Source organism: Lepisma saccharinum, chromosome 1 (genome assembly GCF_977018435.1).
Source record: "Lepisma saccharinum chromosome 1, izLepSacc3.1, whole genome shotgun sequence".
Taxonomy (NCBI): Eukaryota; Metazoa; Arthropoda; class Insecta; order Zygentoma; family Lepismatidae; genus Lepisma; species Lepisma saccharinum.
Window position 1 is genome coordinate 68564124 of NC_139229.1, and position 15654 is coordinate 68579777.

Consider the following 15654-nt stretch of genomic DNA (forward strand, 5'->3'; position numbering starts at 1 on the left):
ATATACTTTGGAAGATTCTTACTGTGCACATTCTTCAGTAAAGAGTTTCTAAAATTGAACGTGCAATACAAACATAAACATACTCCCACTAGCCGGAGAAAATGGAATACTCCTAGCCATAAACGATCATGAATACTACGTGAAGGTACATGTATACATCAAAATCTACTGCAAACATCACTGTAAAACTACTTACTATGATCGTAATAAAATATCAACATTTATTCACAAATATTTCCCCCCATCTTTATCACGTTCTTGAATTTTTCTTGTGGCAGTCCGTTGTCACTGTTTACCGAGATACCAAAGTCCTGTTACCGCCACCCTTTCTCTTTTTTTTCTGTCATGCAGCCACACCACCAGTGGAAACATGCCTTCTCGAAACAGGTAACCAATCACGTTCTTCCATCTGTTTCCATAACATTTAGTCACTTGCTTTGAGGCTAGCTGCTATCCTAGAGTAAAGCCAGTGTTTCGTGACTCGCACGGGTTGGAATGTCTTTCAGATTGGTGCAATGGAAAATGATCCTAACTCTAGTGTTACCCTGACCCGTGGATTTTCAAACTCGCGAGTGGTGTTAACATTTCATTCTTATACATTTATTGCTTGCTTCATTACTTAATTATCGTGTACTAATTACTGCTACACCACAAATTCATGCAATAAAGATTAGTATCAGCATGTCCCTTCTCATATTTACTTACACAATTACCATTACATTGCCATGCTTTACTTGTTACTGTTTTTGTTTACGTTTTCCTACATTTTTATTTCTGTTCAAATCTCAGTTATTGTTCAAAATCGGACCCATGTTCATATGAACTTGTTTACTTAGAATCACCCATACTACCAGTTCCCAAAGTATTGCCACTTCCTCCCAGAGCACCCTGTATATTACTGGCCAAATAATATGACATATATGGAGTGTGTAAATGCCTTACTGGAAGAAATCTTGTGCTGCTAACTGCTAGTTTGAGGGTCCTGAATGTGCTTCCTAAAATTTAAACTTAGTCATGGGAAAAGTATACATATACTTTTTTTTTTTTAGAAAAAGTAAAGAGGAAATGAGCAAAACCACATATAAAAGTTTGAAGGTCATGTCCCACAATTTTTCACTTTGTAATGTAATGTTCACACCAAGAACAGCAGTGCCGTTCTGGCGGAATTCAAGCATGCACCTCACGTCACATCGAATGCATATTAGCGGTATTTGTTGGGCGAGAAATAATAGAAAATAACTTTCTAAGCACTGCAAATCCATAACGTAATTTTGACTTTCTTTCAATTATTACAGAATAAATAAGCTTCGGGATGCTAAACACACTGGATGGAGAGGGGGGAGTTGGCATGGGTCGGTGACTCATTGTTTACACAAGAGGATATTCTCCTTTTGGTCCACATAACAACAGGTGACTCACTGAATAGGTAGAATGTCATTCACTTTTGATCGGCATAGCAATAACTTTACGACCTAGAACTAAGAAAGCTATTTCTTGAACCTGGATTATACTGTGCATTATATACGAGATATAATTTTTTGTCACTTTTTCCTATCAAAAACTAGGGTGCTCATTATACACGCGTAAATATGGAAGTTGGTTAGTGAATTGGGTTTGTAGTAAAATAGCAGTTCTCTCGTAGGCTCGATCCCCACCACTGGCAAGAAAAACAATCTGTTCACCTGAAGGTGAGAGAAGAGGTGCTCTCTCGAAATGGTAGTGTTAGGATAAATATAGTTAAAAGCACTAGACAACGGATAATGTTCATGCTAGCTTTTGATTTTGCCATTGAAATTCCTGGGCTTCAGTCCCAGCCTAGGCGTGAGTACTATTTGTGATTGTCTCCTCATCAATACCATCTAATCATCAGTTCATCCTCCTTGTCGCAATTCCCCCAAAATGGCAGAAAAGAAACACTAAATTATAAAAATAGAAAAATTTGGAGTTAAATAAGAAAATACCTATTTCATTCTTTACATAAAAGATTTTTTATGAAACAAACCTTGATCATGATGTACCAGAAGCGAGAGTAGAGTCTATCGCCTACATCTCTCATCACAGCCCACCGAGCATGCCCTACGTCACTTATTACTTGAAGAAGTAGAGGCCACAGTGCCACCACCATCATGGTGTAATGATATCCTAGACGGTCGTTGAGAAGGTATTGGTCAGGTTGCACCGATGGTCCAAGTTGATTTGGCTGGTTGGATTGCAAGTCCCAAAATATAGCACCCATTATGACGGAGAGAATTACAGCAGCCATTACATGCTCCACCCACTGGACCAAGTTGATGGGATACATGTATATCAGTGCTCGTCTGGAAAGAATGTAACAACTCGATAATAGGTAAAATGTTTTGAAATTTACAAGGTAAAACATATTCTGTCTTTTGCCATTTAGTTATATGAGCAATTCCAGAAAAAATGACGAGCTTGATGAACAACATGCTGTACATTGTTCTAAAGGAGAGAATCTTTAGATTGTGATACACATGTTTCTAAACACCACATTTTACCTGTAAAAACTACCCCATCAAGTACTATTCCACTAACTTTGATTCAGAAAATCCAGATTAATCGATTGCCAATTGTGTCAGTCTGTTATCTTCAAATTTATTTTTATATAGAGCTGGCATAATACATTTGAAGAAATGTACATTACCTGAGTTATAATTTTTCATTATGTTCCATGAATCTTATACAAAGAAATAAAATATAAATTCAGCTGCTTCTAAACTGTCAGTCTGTGACCTCTGGAACTGCTCATATCTTTTATCGGGTTACCATACCTTTATGTTATAATATAATAAAAACAATATAGACATAGTGGATTAAGAACAACAACACTGGGGGCAATCACCCTTAAATATATCTTCAAGTAACAGTAAATAGCCATTTAATATAAAATATAAATAGCAAACATGTCTCCTCATCAGCAATCATCCTGACGTCTAAAACTAACAATCAATCATCAATTAACATTGAGATTAAATAGTAACTGTGCCTATCATGGATGTCTAAGATTAAACAGGAACGTGTATCGCTTTAATTCAGTTCACTTCACCCCTATGGTTAATGGATAATAGAATACAAATTCCCATATGAGGAATGAGAAAATTCGAATTTTTAAATACAAACTTCCCAAAGTAACTGCTGGTAACATGCAAATTTTTAGTACGCTTTCAATAAAATTGTAGAATTGGATTTGATATAGGTAGGAGCACATGCATATTTCGTTTTTGACGAAATCACGAAATGTGAAATAACACATTGTAGTGTTAATTTTTCATGTTTTTGAAAGGTGGGAGGTGCATTTTCCTTCCATGTTTTGTCACAAAATGATGCGAAATAAACTCTTAAACACGAAATTTAGTTTCATTTACCGACACAACACCTTCCAAGCTCTGAATTATCCTGCAAGTTATTGCAAATCATGGAAATCTTATTAATTCTACTATAAATATTTGAGAAGCATAAAATGGACTCCTTTGCACAGGAATAAAATTTAATACTCTGTTAACTATTGAAATGTGCTATTAGAAGCGAAATAAGAAAGGAAGAAGTAATAAGTATAGTTTTTGAATCTTATTTATATTTTTATTCACAATTTTAACACCAAAATGCCATTTTATACCACTTTTGATCCCAAAATATGCCAAGGTTTTGTACACAAATCTTGATATTTTATTTACCATTCATATGTGGCTCTAGATATACGCTAACAAGCTTCCAAAATTATGCTAAGACTTCTTTAATTCCAATTGAAAATTTCTTTTTACAAAAAAGTCTGAGGTGTGTTTTGAGTATTTACATTTTCAATTGGCTGGATACCTGTCATAGAGGAAGCATAATTAATGTTTACTTACATCCACAAAGCAAAAGTTTGCACGAAGCAGTTGGCACGTCGGATTTTTGGAGGAAGACTACTTGGAGGCCCAGGCTCACTAAGAGGTTCCTGTCGCCTGCGAAATGTCTCCGCTAGCTGTTCTATCCTCTGGCTAGATTCTAGCATAGCTTCTGCAGACAAGTCATCCAAAGTTACCAGGTCAACTGCAAGAAAAAACATTTTGTAAATTTTGGGTCGACTAGCGTATGCCACATTATTTGAATTATGTTGTGCTTTTTTTTTTAATTATGTTGTACTTTTTTTAATATGACATACGCATGGCACTAGTTGATTAGAGTTTATCAGAACGATATCTATAGACCAATCTGGTAGATTACATTAATCCACAGAAGTTTCTAAGTCTTATTTTCTGACCGTTTTGTCAATATATAAAATAAACTATGTGTATTAATCTGACAAGTATTATCTTTAAAATTTGTATGTTTAAACAAGGATTATCATTCATGAAATTAAGAAATCATCATGTGTAGGTAATTATCGACCAGACACCGTATGTCGCAGAGTATGAAAATCTTAAAATGTAATAATCTAGGGTATAAATATGTTTGAACATGACTTTAAACTGTTGTAGAATGTATACTTCTGTTTTCACCTCTCAATCAGCTGCCACATACATTTTTAAGAACTACAGCAATATTCCAAATTCTGAAGAATTATATTTGTTTAGAATTCTTTCTAATAATATTGTTTAAAAGTTACATTATATTGTTGCTGTGGCAATAAACCTTCAGTTTTAGGGTTTCTAGAGATTTAGTTTAGATAGTCAGAATTCATTCTCCCACCAAAAAAAAAAAAAAGCCCTCTCTAGGCACCCTTCTGTTGATCTCAACTTAATATTTAACATTTTGACATGCTGGATCTAAAAAAATTGTCAGTCCTAAGCTAATATGAAACTATATTAGTTACAAATCATGGCATTTTTCTGTATTTGTTCTTAAATTTAGGATTTCATTTCTAATACAAGGCCTGTTCAAAAAGAAACCAAACTGTTTATGTAAAGTTTGTACTTAAATTTGTTGAAGGGAACTGACAGTGGTGGTGCCTAGCGGTGCCTTTACTAGTTACATGAAGCCTATGTGAGGAATGTTTCAGTCGAACACAGTGTTACGAACGGTACAGTGGATCGGAAAATCCTTACCATGGTTCAAAAAAGTATGAATGAGTAGATTCCATGTAAAAGTGATGTTGATCGTGTTCTTTGACTGGCAGGGGTTTGTTCATTCAGAGTTTGTGCCATCTGGTTCCGCAGTGAATGCAACGATTACGAGAAAAGGTGCAGCGCAATAGGCCATAGATGTGGCAGAACAAGTCCTGGATGGTTTATCATTTGTCCATTCCTCACTCGTTGCCCTAGAGTTTTTGGTAAAGCACCAGATACCTGCTATCCCTTAACCAGCCTACTCCCCCTGATTTGACACCACCAGACTTCTTCTTCTTCCCCAACCCTCAAAGGTCACAGATTCCAGACAATAGAAGAGATCAAGGCCAGCAGGCATTCCAGGATTGGAAGAAACTCTGGAAGCAGTGTGTGCAGAGTGGAGGGGAGTACTTTGAAGGAGGCAGGTCCAAATAGCTGGTGAATATTACCATTTTCTCAGTTTAGTAAAAGTTAGGTTTCTTTTTGAACAGCACTTGTACTTACTTTTGTTCTATTTCAAAATAATTGCATCTAGACAAACAACAATTTTAATTATATGTAGTAACTATCTGGTTTCATCATTAATGTAATGAATATGTATAACAGACAGTTGACTTACGGTAGTAATCCGAAGGATTCTTGTATGCAGGACAGGGATATTCAATGAAAGCAAAATATGGCAGCATATCTCGACGACGACCACAGTACATGAGTCGTCCAGTTGAAATAAGGGCCACTTGAGAGACCATTGTGAAAATCTCGTACGTTGGTGGATGTATAGTTAATATTATTATCCTCCCTCTTGCTGCCCATTGCCGAAGAAACTCCACAAGAAAGAAAGTGTCGAAAATATCCATCCCTCTCGTTGGCTGGTCCAAAAGAAGGATATCGGTGTCTAAGAGCAGGTGGCATGCAACATTTAATCTCTGCTTCTCAGATGTGGTGAGTGAGCCAACGCGCGTGTGCCGAACTTGTTCTAGGCCCAGATCCTCTATCAGTGCATCAATCTGTTGGAGAAGAACATATGTGTAATGCCTTATTCACTCTGTTGATTGTGTTCATATTTTCAGTTCTATGAAGCAAAGGAAGAAAGAACTGCATCAACATTTGCAGAGTTCAAATTCTTCTATTCTTAATTGCTTTACTTGTTAATGTATGCCCTTTGCTTAAAATAATGTATCACCGTTGCTGTATAAATAGGCAGTAGATTCTACCAGATGGAAGGAGACTGACACTAACAAGGACCTGCCTATAAAATGCAAGAAGATAATACATATACAACACATGCTACAATATATACACAGAATGCTGCAGCAGGGATTCCAGGTTTGAATCCCAGCCTGGCCATCGGTGTTCTATGCAAGTGTTTCCTCATCAATTTCGTCATATCATTCTCATCTTCGTGATTAGCCAAAGCAAAGTAAAATAAACCAAACCAATCAATCAATCATGCAATATACGTAGCTACAGGGTGTCAAGGTCCTGCACCATATACCAAATGGTAAAAATTAACTGTTATGTTATTTTGTGCGATACTGACTAGATGCCATGTTGAATGGGCACCACACTCTAGGTTTGAATCTGTTGAACATTGCATTCTGGGGCTATCTGAAATCCTAGGTGTACAGTGTGAAGATTTGCGATTTGGCCCACCACTCCACGAGGATCGAGAATGAATGCCATTCCATCGCAAATAGCACAAACTTGAAAGCTTGTGGCATGCTTGCGGTAGCCTGCTTGTAGCTTGTCAGAGCCAGTTGGATGTGGCAAGCTTGTATCAAACTGACAATTGGCTTTGACAAGCTTTCAGCTTTCTGTGACAAGCTTAGTGCAAGCTTAAAGCTTGATATATTATGCTTGCAGCAAGCTTGTTCACCTTAATATATGAAAAGCTTGTTTCAAGCATGAAGCAAGGTTCCTGTGCTATCTGGGATTTGTTCCCTCTGTACTCAACAACCTGTGGTTCCACCTACAGACTGTAACTAGGCGGATGTTGTACAAGTAATGTGATTTGGCCTATGGTGCAGAAGTATTCTGATACCTTGCGTAATTATGCATGAGCAGAGACTTGGGCAATGAGAGAGAGAAACAGGAGAATAGTAGAGAATAAGGAATGAGGAGATTCAGCAACAAATGAGGATAGTGTAGCAGCTGGAATAAATGACTCACTGTTGAGGTGGTTTGGACATATCATCAGCTTAATAATTTTTAGTAGTATGTCCATCTGCACTAACTTCTCAAGAGAGCTGATTAAAGTTTGATTTATGTGTATTTGGAATACAATACAAAATTTGCACAGACATTTTATTATTGTTGATAATTCACATCACCTTACAAATGTAGATTTGGAACGTGATGCATTACCCTGTATGGAACACGATAAGTGATCAACTCATTTCCGATGAAAAACACAGATGTATCAGCATTCAGCCTGCAATATGAAGAGAATGGCACCAGAGAGACTGTTAATGGGAACATAGTGTAAGGTTTCCAGAAAAAGTCCAAGGAGGACCAAGCTTTTGGTGGAAAGATCGGGTAAGGGAGTGTGTGTGAAGGTGCTATTTATTGTAACTCAGTGATAAGAAAGAAATGGTGGATAAACAGAATATGAACATACAGACTTACTTGACTTGACTTCTATGCCAAATCAGCCAGACTGGAAACTATGAAAGATGATGATGCTGTACTGTGATGGCAATCTTATCTCAACCATTTAAAATCTTCATTACATAATGACAGAACTGTAGTTGTATACTGTACTTACTTGAATACGGTTGTTCTTTGACCTGACTTAATTGTAGTAATTTAATTAGTTGAAAATATATTTCCTGGGCTCCATTATTATCTGTTTGGATGTTTTTAACTTGCAAAATTTGAATTTTACGAGTACATGGTATGGATTACCATTTCAATATCCTTGTGCAGAATTGTCTCAAAGAAATAAGTTAGAGGAAATAATTTATATAATTTTGCCTAATTGTGCGAGCACTTAAAAATCAGGGCATAGGCAGTGTTTATTAAAGAATTTTACAAGCTTTTTAGCATTTTTTTGTTGCAAATAACCTTATACTGTGTCTAAATGAATAAAATGGCGCAACTGTCATGTCCTTTGCAAAAACACATTAGGAAGTGTACTGATAAGTAAATTATGGATTGAAAGAAGCTACAAGTTGCTGCTAGGAATATATCCTGATGCCCTAATAATATTTTGTATAGGCATAAAACCATCCCTACACCACTATTACAGCCATGGGCATTGGGAGGTGTTGGTGGTCAAACTGGTCCATCGATCTCTCCTGGAAATTAGCGTTGTTCATTTCAAGTTACAAAGAACCAGAAAGTGATTTTTTATTGCTAATAACGGAAATAAAATTCAGTTACTTGTTATTCAAACTAAATACCAAAGTAAAAATTCTATTAAATCCAAAAAAAATAATGCAAAATACAGGAACTCATTTATGAAAAAAATAATTGAAAAAGCTGTGCTGGAAATTTGTTCATCTAGTGGATCGAATGGAAAAGTCTCCCCAACGATATACTAATAATAAATTGGGAATAAAATTGGTTAGTTTATAATAATTATTATTGTAGAAGCATGATATATCAAGAGCCTGACACCACCCCTTCAACTCCAGTACGAAAATTTGACAATCCCCATTATTTCAGCATATATATATCAAAAAGTATATCATATGAGAAACCACACATGTAGGTTTTATTTTCTAAAATTACATTGATTTGTAGCGTTTCATGTATTGCTTGTTAGAAGCTATCTAGAAAATCTATTTTTGTAGTGCGACTTACAGTGCCTCTGGTGTCTGCCTTGCTGATTGGACTTCCTGGACTTCTGAGCCATGTGTGAAATGTGAGCGTCTGCCGCACGTTCATATCGGGAGAAAATCTGCTATCCTGTTGTACATAGGCAACGCGATTCCTTAGTGCTGCAGAACGAACTGGATGGCCATTTAAAATGATTTCACCTCGGACTTTACCTCCCCATGATCCATGGCGATCAGCTAGGACATCCAACAGCCCTGTACCTTCTTCTTCTGAAAAGTAAAGAAACAAGTTTTTATTGATCATCGATAGGTTTTAATACTCTGTTATAGTGTAAGAACAGCAGTGACGTGCACTGAGGAGTAGCTAGTCTAGCAGAGATAGATCAATCAATCTCACGTCTCTAATTATTTTCAAATCACAATATTTATTATCTTGAAGCCTCAGTTCATATGCAACATTTCTTTCCACGCGCTTCTCGTCCCTCGATGTGATCAGCTGGCAAGGCTGGATACCCTAGTTGGCTCTTCTTCCGCCTTACCAGATCCAGGTATAGACAACCGCCCGAAGGCAAAGGGAAGATTTCTGCCTGTACCTCCCTTGCCCCTTCGCCCCCTGCTCCCATGGTTGAAAGCCCGTGGTTTCAGGTCCTCCAGTCTATCTCCTATAGGACAGATAGGGGATTGGTTTCCCTTCGCTTCCTTTGTAAATTCTCTAAGGAACTCAAGGGAAAATTTTCTGCAGTACTTCTGTTCTCTGCATTTACACAACTTTTAAACGTTGTACAATATTGTACAATATGTATGTATAATATGGGATGTAGTTTTATTTGTATATGAATGGGAACGTACTTGTATTATGTGCAGACAATAATGTTATGCTTTCATTTTTTCCAAATATGGAATATATAATGATTAAATAACAAATATTTGCTCAGGCTCTCTCTCTCGCTCTCGTTTTAGTAGTGTTTTATTTAAGTATACTAATAATTTGGCCTCCAATAAAAAAAATGGGTAAGCTAAACAGTCATAAATACGGATGTATTAATTTGGGCAAGAAAACGAGCGTTCTAATTGTTGTTGGTTTGGTTTATTTTACTTCACCTTTCTGCCACATTTGGTTATCGCGAAAATGAGGATGAGTGATGATATAATGAAATTGATGAAGGGACCTCACAAAGAACAATTCAGGCCGGGATTCGAACCCGTGACGAGCGCACATTTTTGTTCCTATGTGTTGTACTCTGCAGTGAATAATGAAATAATTTGGAATAAAAAAATGTATCCCAGAACTCAAAAAGCCAAATGAATATCATTGAAGAAAGTAGGAAAAAGTGTGTTTTGTTACCTGTTTATCTCCTCTAATATATTGAATTCTTGCCACCTCCCATCGCTTTTTCTAGCTGTGTAGATTTAATAGCGATAAGTAGCTAATGAGCTTATGGAAGTCACGAGGGACAATCATAAACAGAGAACTCTGGATTCCTGATTTCACAGTGCCCTGCAGATGCACTGGGAGGAAATTATTTGTATTTTCTTTTTCCTTTCTTTAGCGTTGCTTTTCCATCACTTTACCTAACTTCTGCCATGACGATGAACGTTGATTAAATTAAACGGATGAAAAGTGGTTACAAAGGAACACTCATGCACAGGACAGGGCTCGAGCCCGGATCCTTCAGTAACGAGATCGTGAGATGGAGAAATTAGGGAAATCAAGCAATGCAACTTTTTTTTAAAAAAACGTTAATCATATACAAATATGGTACTTCAAAAATCTAATTGAAATTTACGTCCTACTGATTAAATATGCAGTTTGCTTTACCGATACCCACGTATCCGAATAGTTAGAGCTTTCCACTCATCTTTGTTGTCGGCAGACCTCCGTGGAGGAGTGCAAGTGGTCCCGGATCGGTACCCGGTGGAGGCACATAGTAGTTCGGATCCCACTTTAAACCGTAGGTCCAGTCCTGATTAGCTTTTATGTACATAAAGTGGACTTAAGCACCAAATCAACCAACCGCGAGGAAGTGGTTATCACTGCACGCTATGACACTAGAAGTTCCGGGTTAGAACCCCGACCTCGGCATGGGTGTTATTTGTGTTTGTCTCTTCATTGATTGTATTGTATCATCTTCGCGATTAACCAAATGTGTCAGCGACACTAAGTATCATAAATCAAATCATTGATTGATTGTTTGATTTGGTTTGTTTTACTTCGCTTTACCTTAACTTCTGGCTAATCGTCAAGATGATACGATACAATTGATGAAGGGACAAACACAAATAACACCCAGGTCGGGGTTCGAACCCGGGATCTCTGGCTTAATAGTCAAATCAACATGTTTTGGATTTTCGAAAGTGGGTGGGATTAACGTGCGCTTCTTTTCAGGGTTCTTCCTCATTTTGCAATCCTTTCCTTTCTTTGACGTTCTATTTTTAGGAATACTGGGCCCTAAAGGAGGGAGGGGGGATTATGACCCACACCAACCTCCCTTGGGCACGCCACTGATTGCTACCCCAAGTGTCGACATCACCGTACGTCACTGAAGAACAGCAACCCGACGTGTGAGAACCAGGGGGACGCATATCAAATATTGCAGGAGAGAGGAAATAATGGATTCTTAGCATAGGCGCACCCAGGAGTTTTCTATAGGGGTCAACCAAATGAAAAATATGAGTCTGCCAGTTAGGTGGATCTTCGTGGTATTGAATGGTTAACAATACTGCCCCTGTCATTAATGGGTCCCATTTCTAATTTGAAGGGGCAATAACTTTTATTTTTTTAAAAAAAATGTGATTTATAATATAATATTTGAAAAATAGTAAAATTTGCCATAACTAAGACCCAGATTTTTATGTAGCTGAAACATGTGAAATATAAAAATGAACGTTGAGAGAAAACGAAAGTTACTTTAACAAATTCATTATAAACACAAAATAATACAAACAAACTTAATGAATTACTAGATAAAGCGAGAAATTGTATTACTTATTTTTTTGTCTGAGTTTTGCCGAGGCGTCCACTTGGGAATAATTGTAGTATGCAGTTAGGTGAACAGCGTTGCCAGAAACATACATCTTTTTCTGACGCAGTTGCGGGATGTATGAAAGTCGTACAAAAGGATGCAACTATTAATAAATGCTGTTATTCTGTTCCAATCATTGATTCCTCTTATTTAAAAATGATATAAGCATGGAAAAAATTTCATTATGCAATTGTGGAATAAAAGTAACTTTCTGTATAGCATGATGGAAAACTCAATATGATTGCTCAAAGGGTTCTGACCCAAAAACCCCACCTTCGGTACGCCCATGATTCTTAGAAATATGTCTGATTTCATACGACGATATGTTCCATACAGTGTGCAAAACTGCAAATTTAAACATTTTACTTTGAAATGGAGAATTACCCACTTTCTATGGCAGGGGCAAAGAAACTCAATGTGCAATATTAATGTGTGTTAATGTAAGTTAGTGATAAACACATCAAAACTAGTACTAAAAGTCCATCCTCTGGCTAGCAAAATTTAAGTAAAGGAACCCTCCAAATGTTTCATTTGCTTGTGTGGAACCATGAAAGCATTCACCCATTAAGAGATTTTGTTCCACCACTAGCCGCACTAAGACTAAATTTTCAGAATTTTATCCATTGTTGTTCCTTTTCGAAACACTTCAATACAGGAGTGTTGCCATTAAGTGGACTTCGCCCCACTGTGTAATTGCTAAGCCTATACAAATATATCTTTCAGGACAAATTTTGAAAAACCAATACGAGAGCGAGAGAGGGGGACACAAAGAGATAAAGAGAAAATGAGATGTTGAGACAGGCATAGGTGGGGGAGAAAGTGAGAAGTAGAACCCTCCTTTCTTTCTCCCACCCTTTAGCTCATCCTAAATGTTTCCTCGGTGATGTGATTGCTTCTATATCATTTTGTTAGTGTTTTGTACAAAATAGGATTCATTGTATGGAATTTGAATTTCATTTGTTTGTTTCCTTTCGGCTAAGTAAACTAGCAGAGCTAGTACCATGTTGTGCCCACTCTTTGAATCGGGTTGGGAAAGCAGCGGCTAATGCATGTCCTGCAGCTGTTCATTTCTTCGATTTTGTACAACGGCTTTATAACACCATTAAGCCTTGTTTCCATGATTATGAAAAACAAAATATGCTGACCAAGGCAGTAATTTATTTTATTAAAAACATAAACTAAACGTAACGTTTCAACCTTCTAGCAAGGTCTTCTTCAGACTCTGTATCAAGTACAAATGTTTGTAACATTAAATTAACAGTAAATGTTGTAAAGTATACTATAGCCTATTTATGGATCGCCATTGTTTTGTACCTAATATTGTTTTATATGAAACGTTATTCCTCTCAGTTGAATAGTTATTGTTTTTTTAAAAATGTGAAGTGATACATTGTTTACATCTCGCGCGGTCGCCATTACACCTGCACTCGTGACCTAGAGGTCGTTTCTGATTGGTTATGCTACGAAAAATGCTACAGATCGATCCTATCCTTGAGAAATGCCATGAAATATGCCATGGCATCTGAAATGCCATAAAATTTCTCACTTTACACGGTAGCTTTTTGGTCATGGCGTAAATGCTAAGGAAAATGCTTTCGTCTAAAGCGCGGTTAAGTAAAAATTTAACAAAAGAAAGCTTTGAAACGCGCATTCTTTAATGGCGCCCTAGGCTTCAGCCCCCTTGTCTACCCCTCGCTACGGACCTGAGTAAACTCCCTCTCCCTCACCTACAACTTCCACTTCGAACACTGACTGTACAGGGTCAACGAATTTAGTAATACTTATGGTGTGTTTTATATAGTGAATATTGATACACTTATATCTCACTCTTTGTACTCACGATTAAAACCTTTTTCTTATTCACTGGTTAATCGCGAAGATGAGGATGAGTGGTGATATGATGAAAGTGATGAAGGCCACTCACAAAGAACACCCATGCCCAGACCGAACCGTGGGCCAGGAATGCAAAACTTGAGTTTAGAGCATCTTTGTTTTAGATAGTTTCTGATTATAGTTTAGTTTAATATAATCCATTTATGAAATCTTTTTAACTTAGATTAAAGTTTGGCCACTATAATTTACCTTCATTTCATGGATGTCACTTGTTTGCCAATTGTATTTATTTAATAGCTATATATTTTTTAGAAAAGCCGGCTCAAAGCGGGGCTCCTACCCAGTGCACTTTACCGATAACAGCCCTCGCTAACAGCAATGCCCTCTCGTATGAGAACGCCGATTAAGGTCGGTGTTGCTGCTACAACTCATTTAAGCATTGCTATTGGATGGTAGCTGTGTGGAGTCTGTGTAACCTGCTACAACTATTTTTAGTTGTCGTCTCTTGTAAGAGAACCAAACCCAACAAGCCTAACCTCACCACCGATGGTGTTTAAGTTGTGTCCGATAAGTGAGACTCCACAAAGCTACCATCCAATAGCAATGCTTAAATGAGTTGTAGCAGCAATCACTACCCGATTAAAGCAGAGGTACGGCCGGTGCACTTCATTCACGGTCCTAAGAAGCTGGTGAATAGTCGAAGAGACCTTGAAATCCTGGTGTGACACTGTGGTCAATGCACCGTGATTCCTGCAAAAGCCTTTCGGGCCATCGAGGTCGTACAAACACACAAGAATCCGCGAAGGAACAAAATAACTGTAAACGGCAACAGAGTTATGACTGACGAAGACAGTCCCCCCCTCCCCTCTTCTGCACAAGAAAAACTTTTCTCTCTGGAGAATTACGGTTCCTGAGAAACAATCTTCCCCTTAACCTGAAAATAATCTTGCGTTTATTCCAATGGCGTACCGGTGGAGCTGTCGCCTTTCTCCAAATGAATGCTTAAAAAAAACGAGAAAAAAATACCGAAAGTTATGTGTCATAGGTATGAAAATTCTAAGATTTTTTTGCTAGAGAAAAAACGTTGGTCATAATCATTCAGATTTCCTGTGAAAACAATTCTTTAATAATTATCTCCAAGGGTGTGTCCAGAATTTTTCATCTGCGGGGAGTGTAAGTTCGTATTTATGGAGTGCAACGCTAAATTTAGAGCCACATGACCATAAATTGGCCCTTTGCGGAAAGAATTTAGAGGGTTGTAGGGGAAATTTTGGGGCGGTGTTAGTGGTGTGTGGATAAATCACTGTACCTCTATCCAGATATATTCGTATATTTAAGCTAAAACAGCATTTATTCATCTAATTGTATTCTTTAATGATAGGTGCCAGCCCCTGTTTGGTCAAGTATTCCTTTAAAAAATAACATCAAATGTATGAAAATATGGCAAAATATGACTACCAGAAAAAAAACTTAATCAAGAGGTCCTGGGTTTGATCCTCGGTGAAATCACACTGCACAGTGGTTCGGAACACGCCTGAAACTGTAGCTCATCTGAGCATAGGAAGTGAACTTAAACAAACAATAAGGACTGGTAAATACTACTACTTTTTTTCCTTGTTGCAATGCATGAAAAGGCTTCAAAATCTCATCTCGATGGAAGCATGTTTTAGTTTTTTGCACAGTTAGGCTAATCGGGACGGGACCTACAGTTTAATGTTGAATCCGAACCACCATATACCCGGATATCGAACCCGGGGTCCCTTTATTACAAGGCGACGACGTTACCACTACACCATCGGAGGAGGTCCTTGGAAAACTGGGAGGGAAAATCACGCAGATCGAATTGCACAATGAAGCGTCCTAATCCTGCCGCAAAATTAGTTTGGTATTGAGAGCTGAAGGAACACGCGTCACGGTGTTGCCATATCATGCGGTACGGTACGGTACGCAGTGCAGCCGTCTGACGCTGTGTCG

The 15654-nt window shown here is 37.6% G+C and overlaps 1 protein-coding gene across 1 annotated transcript in view; it reads right to left on the minus strand.

The window, feature by feature from the left end:
• LOC145996205 (ATP-binding cassette sub-family G member 8) overlaps positions 1-15654 on the minus strand; it is a 122201-nt gene that overhangs the window by 5980 nt on the left and 100567 nt on the right. The window contains exons 3-6 of the mRNA XM_083132621.1: positions 8850-9094; positions 5665-6052; positions 3867-4050; positions 2003-2318 (exon numbers count right to left, since the gene is read on the minus strand). Of these exons, the coding sequence (XP_082988747.1) occupies positions 2003-2318; positions 3867-4050; positions 5665-6052; positions 8850-9094 (1133 nt within the window). The remainder of the gene's footprint in view (positions 1-2002; positions 2319-3866; positions 4051-5664; positions 6053-8849; positions 9095-15654) is intronic.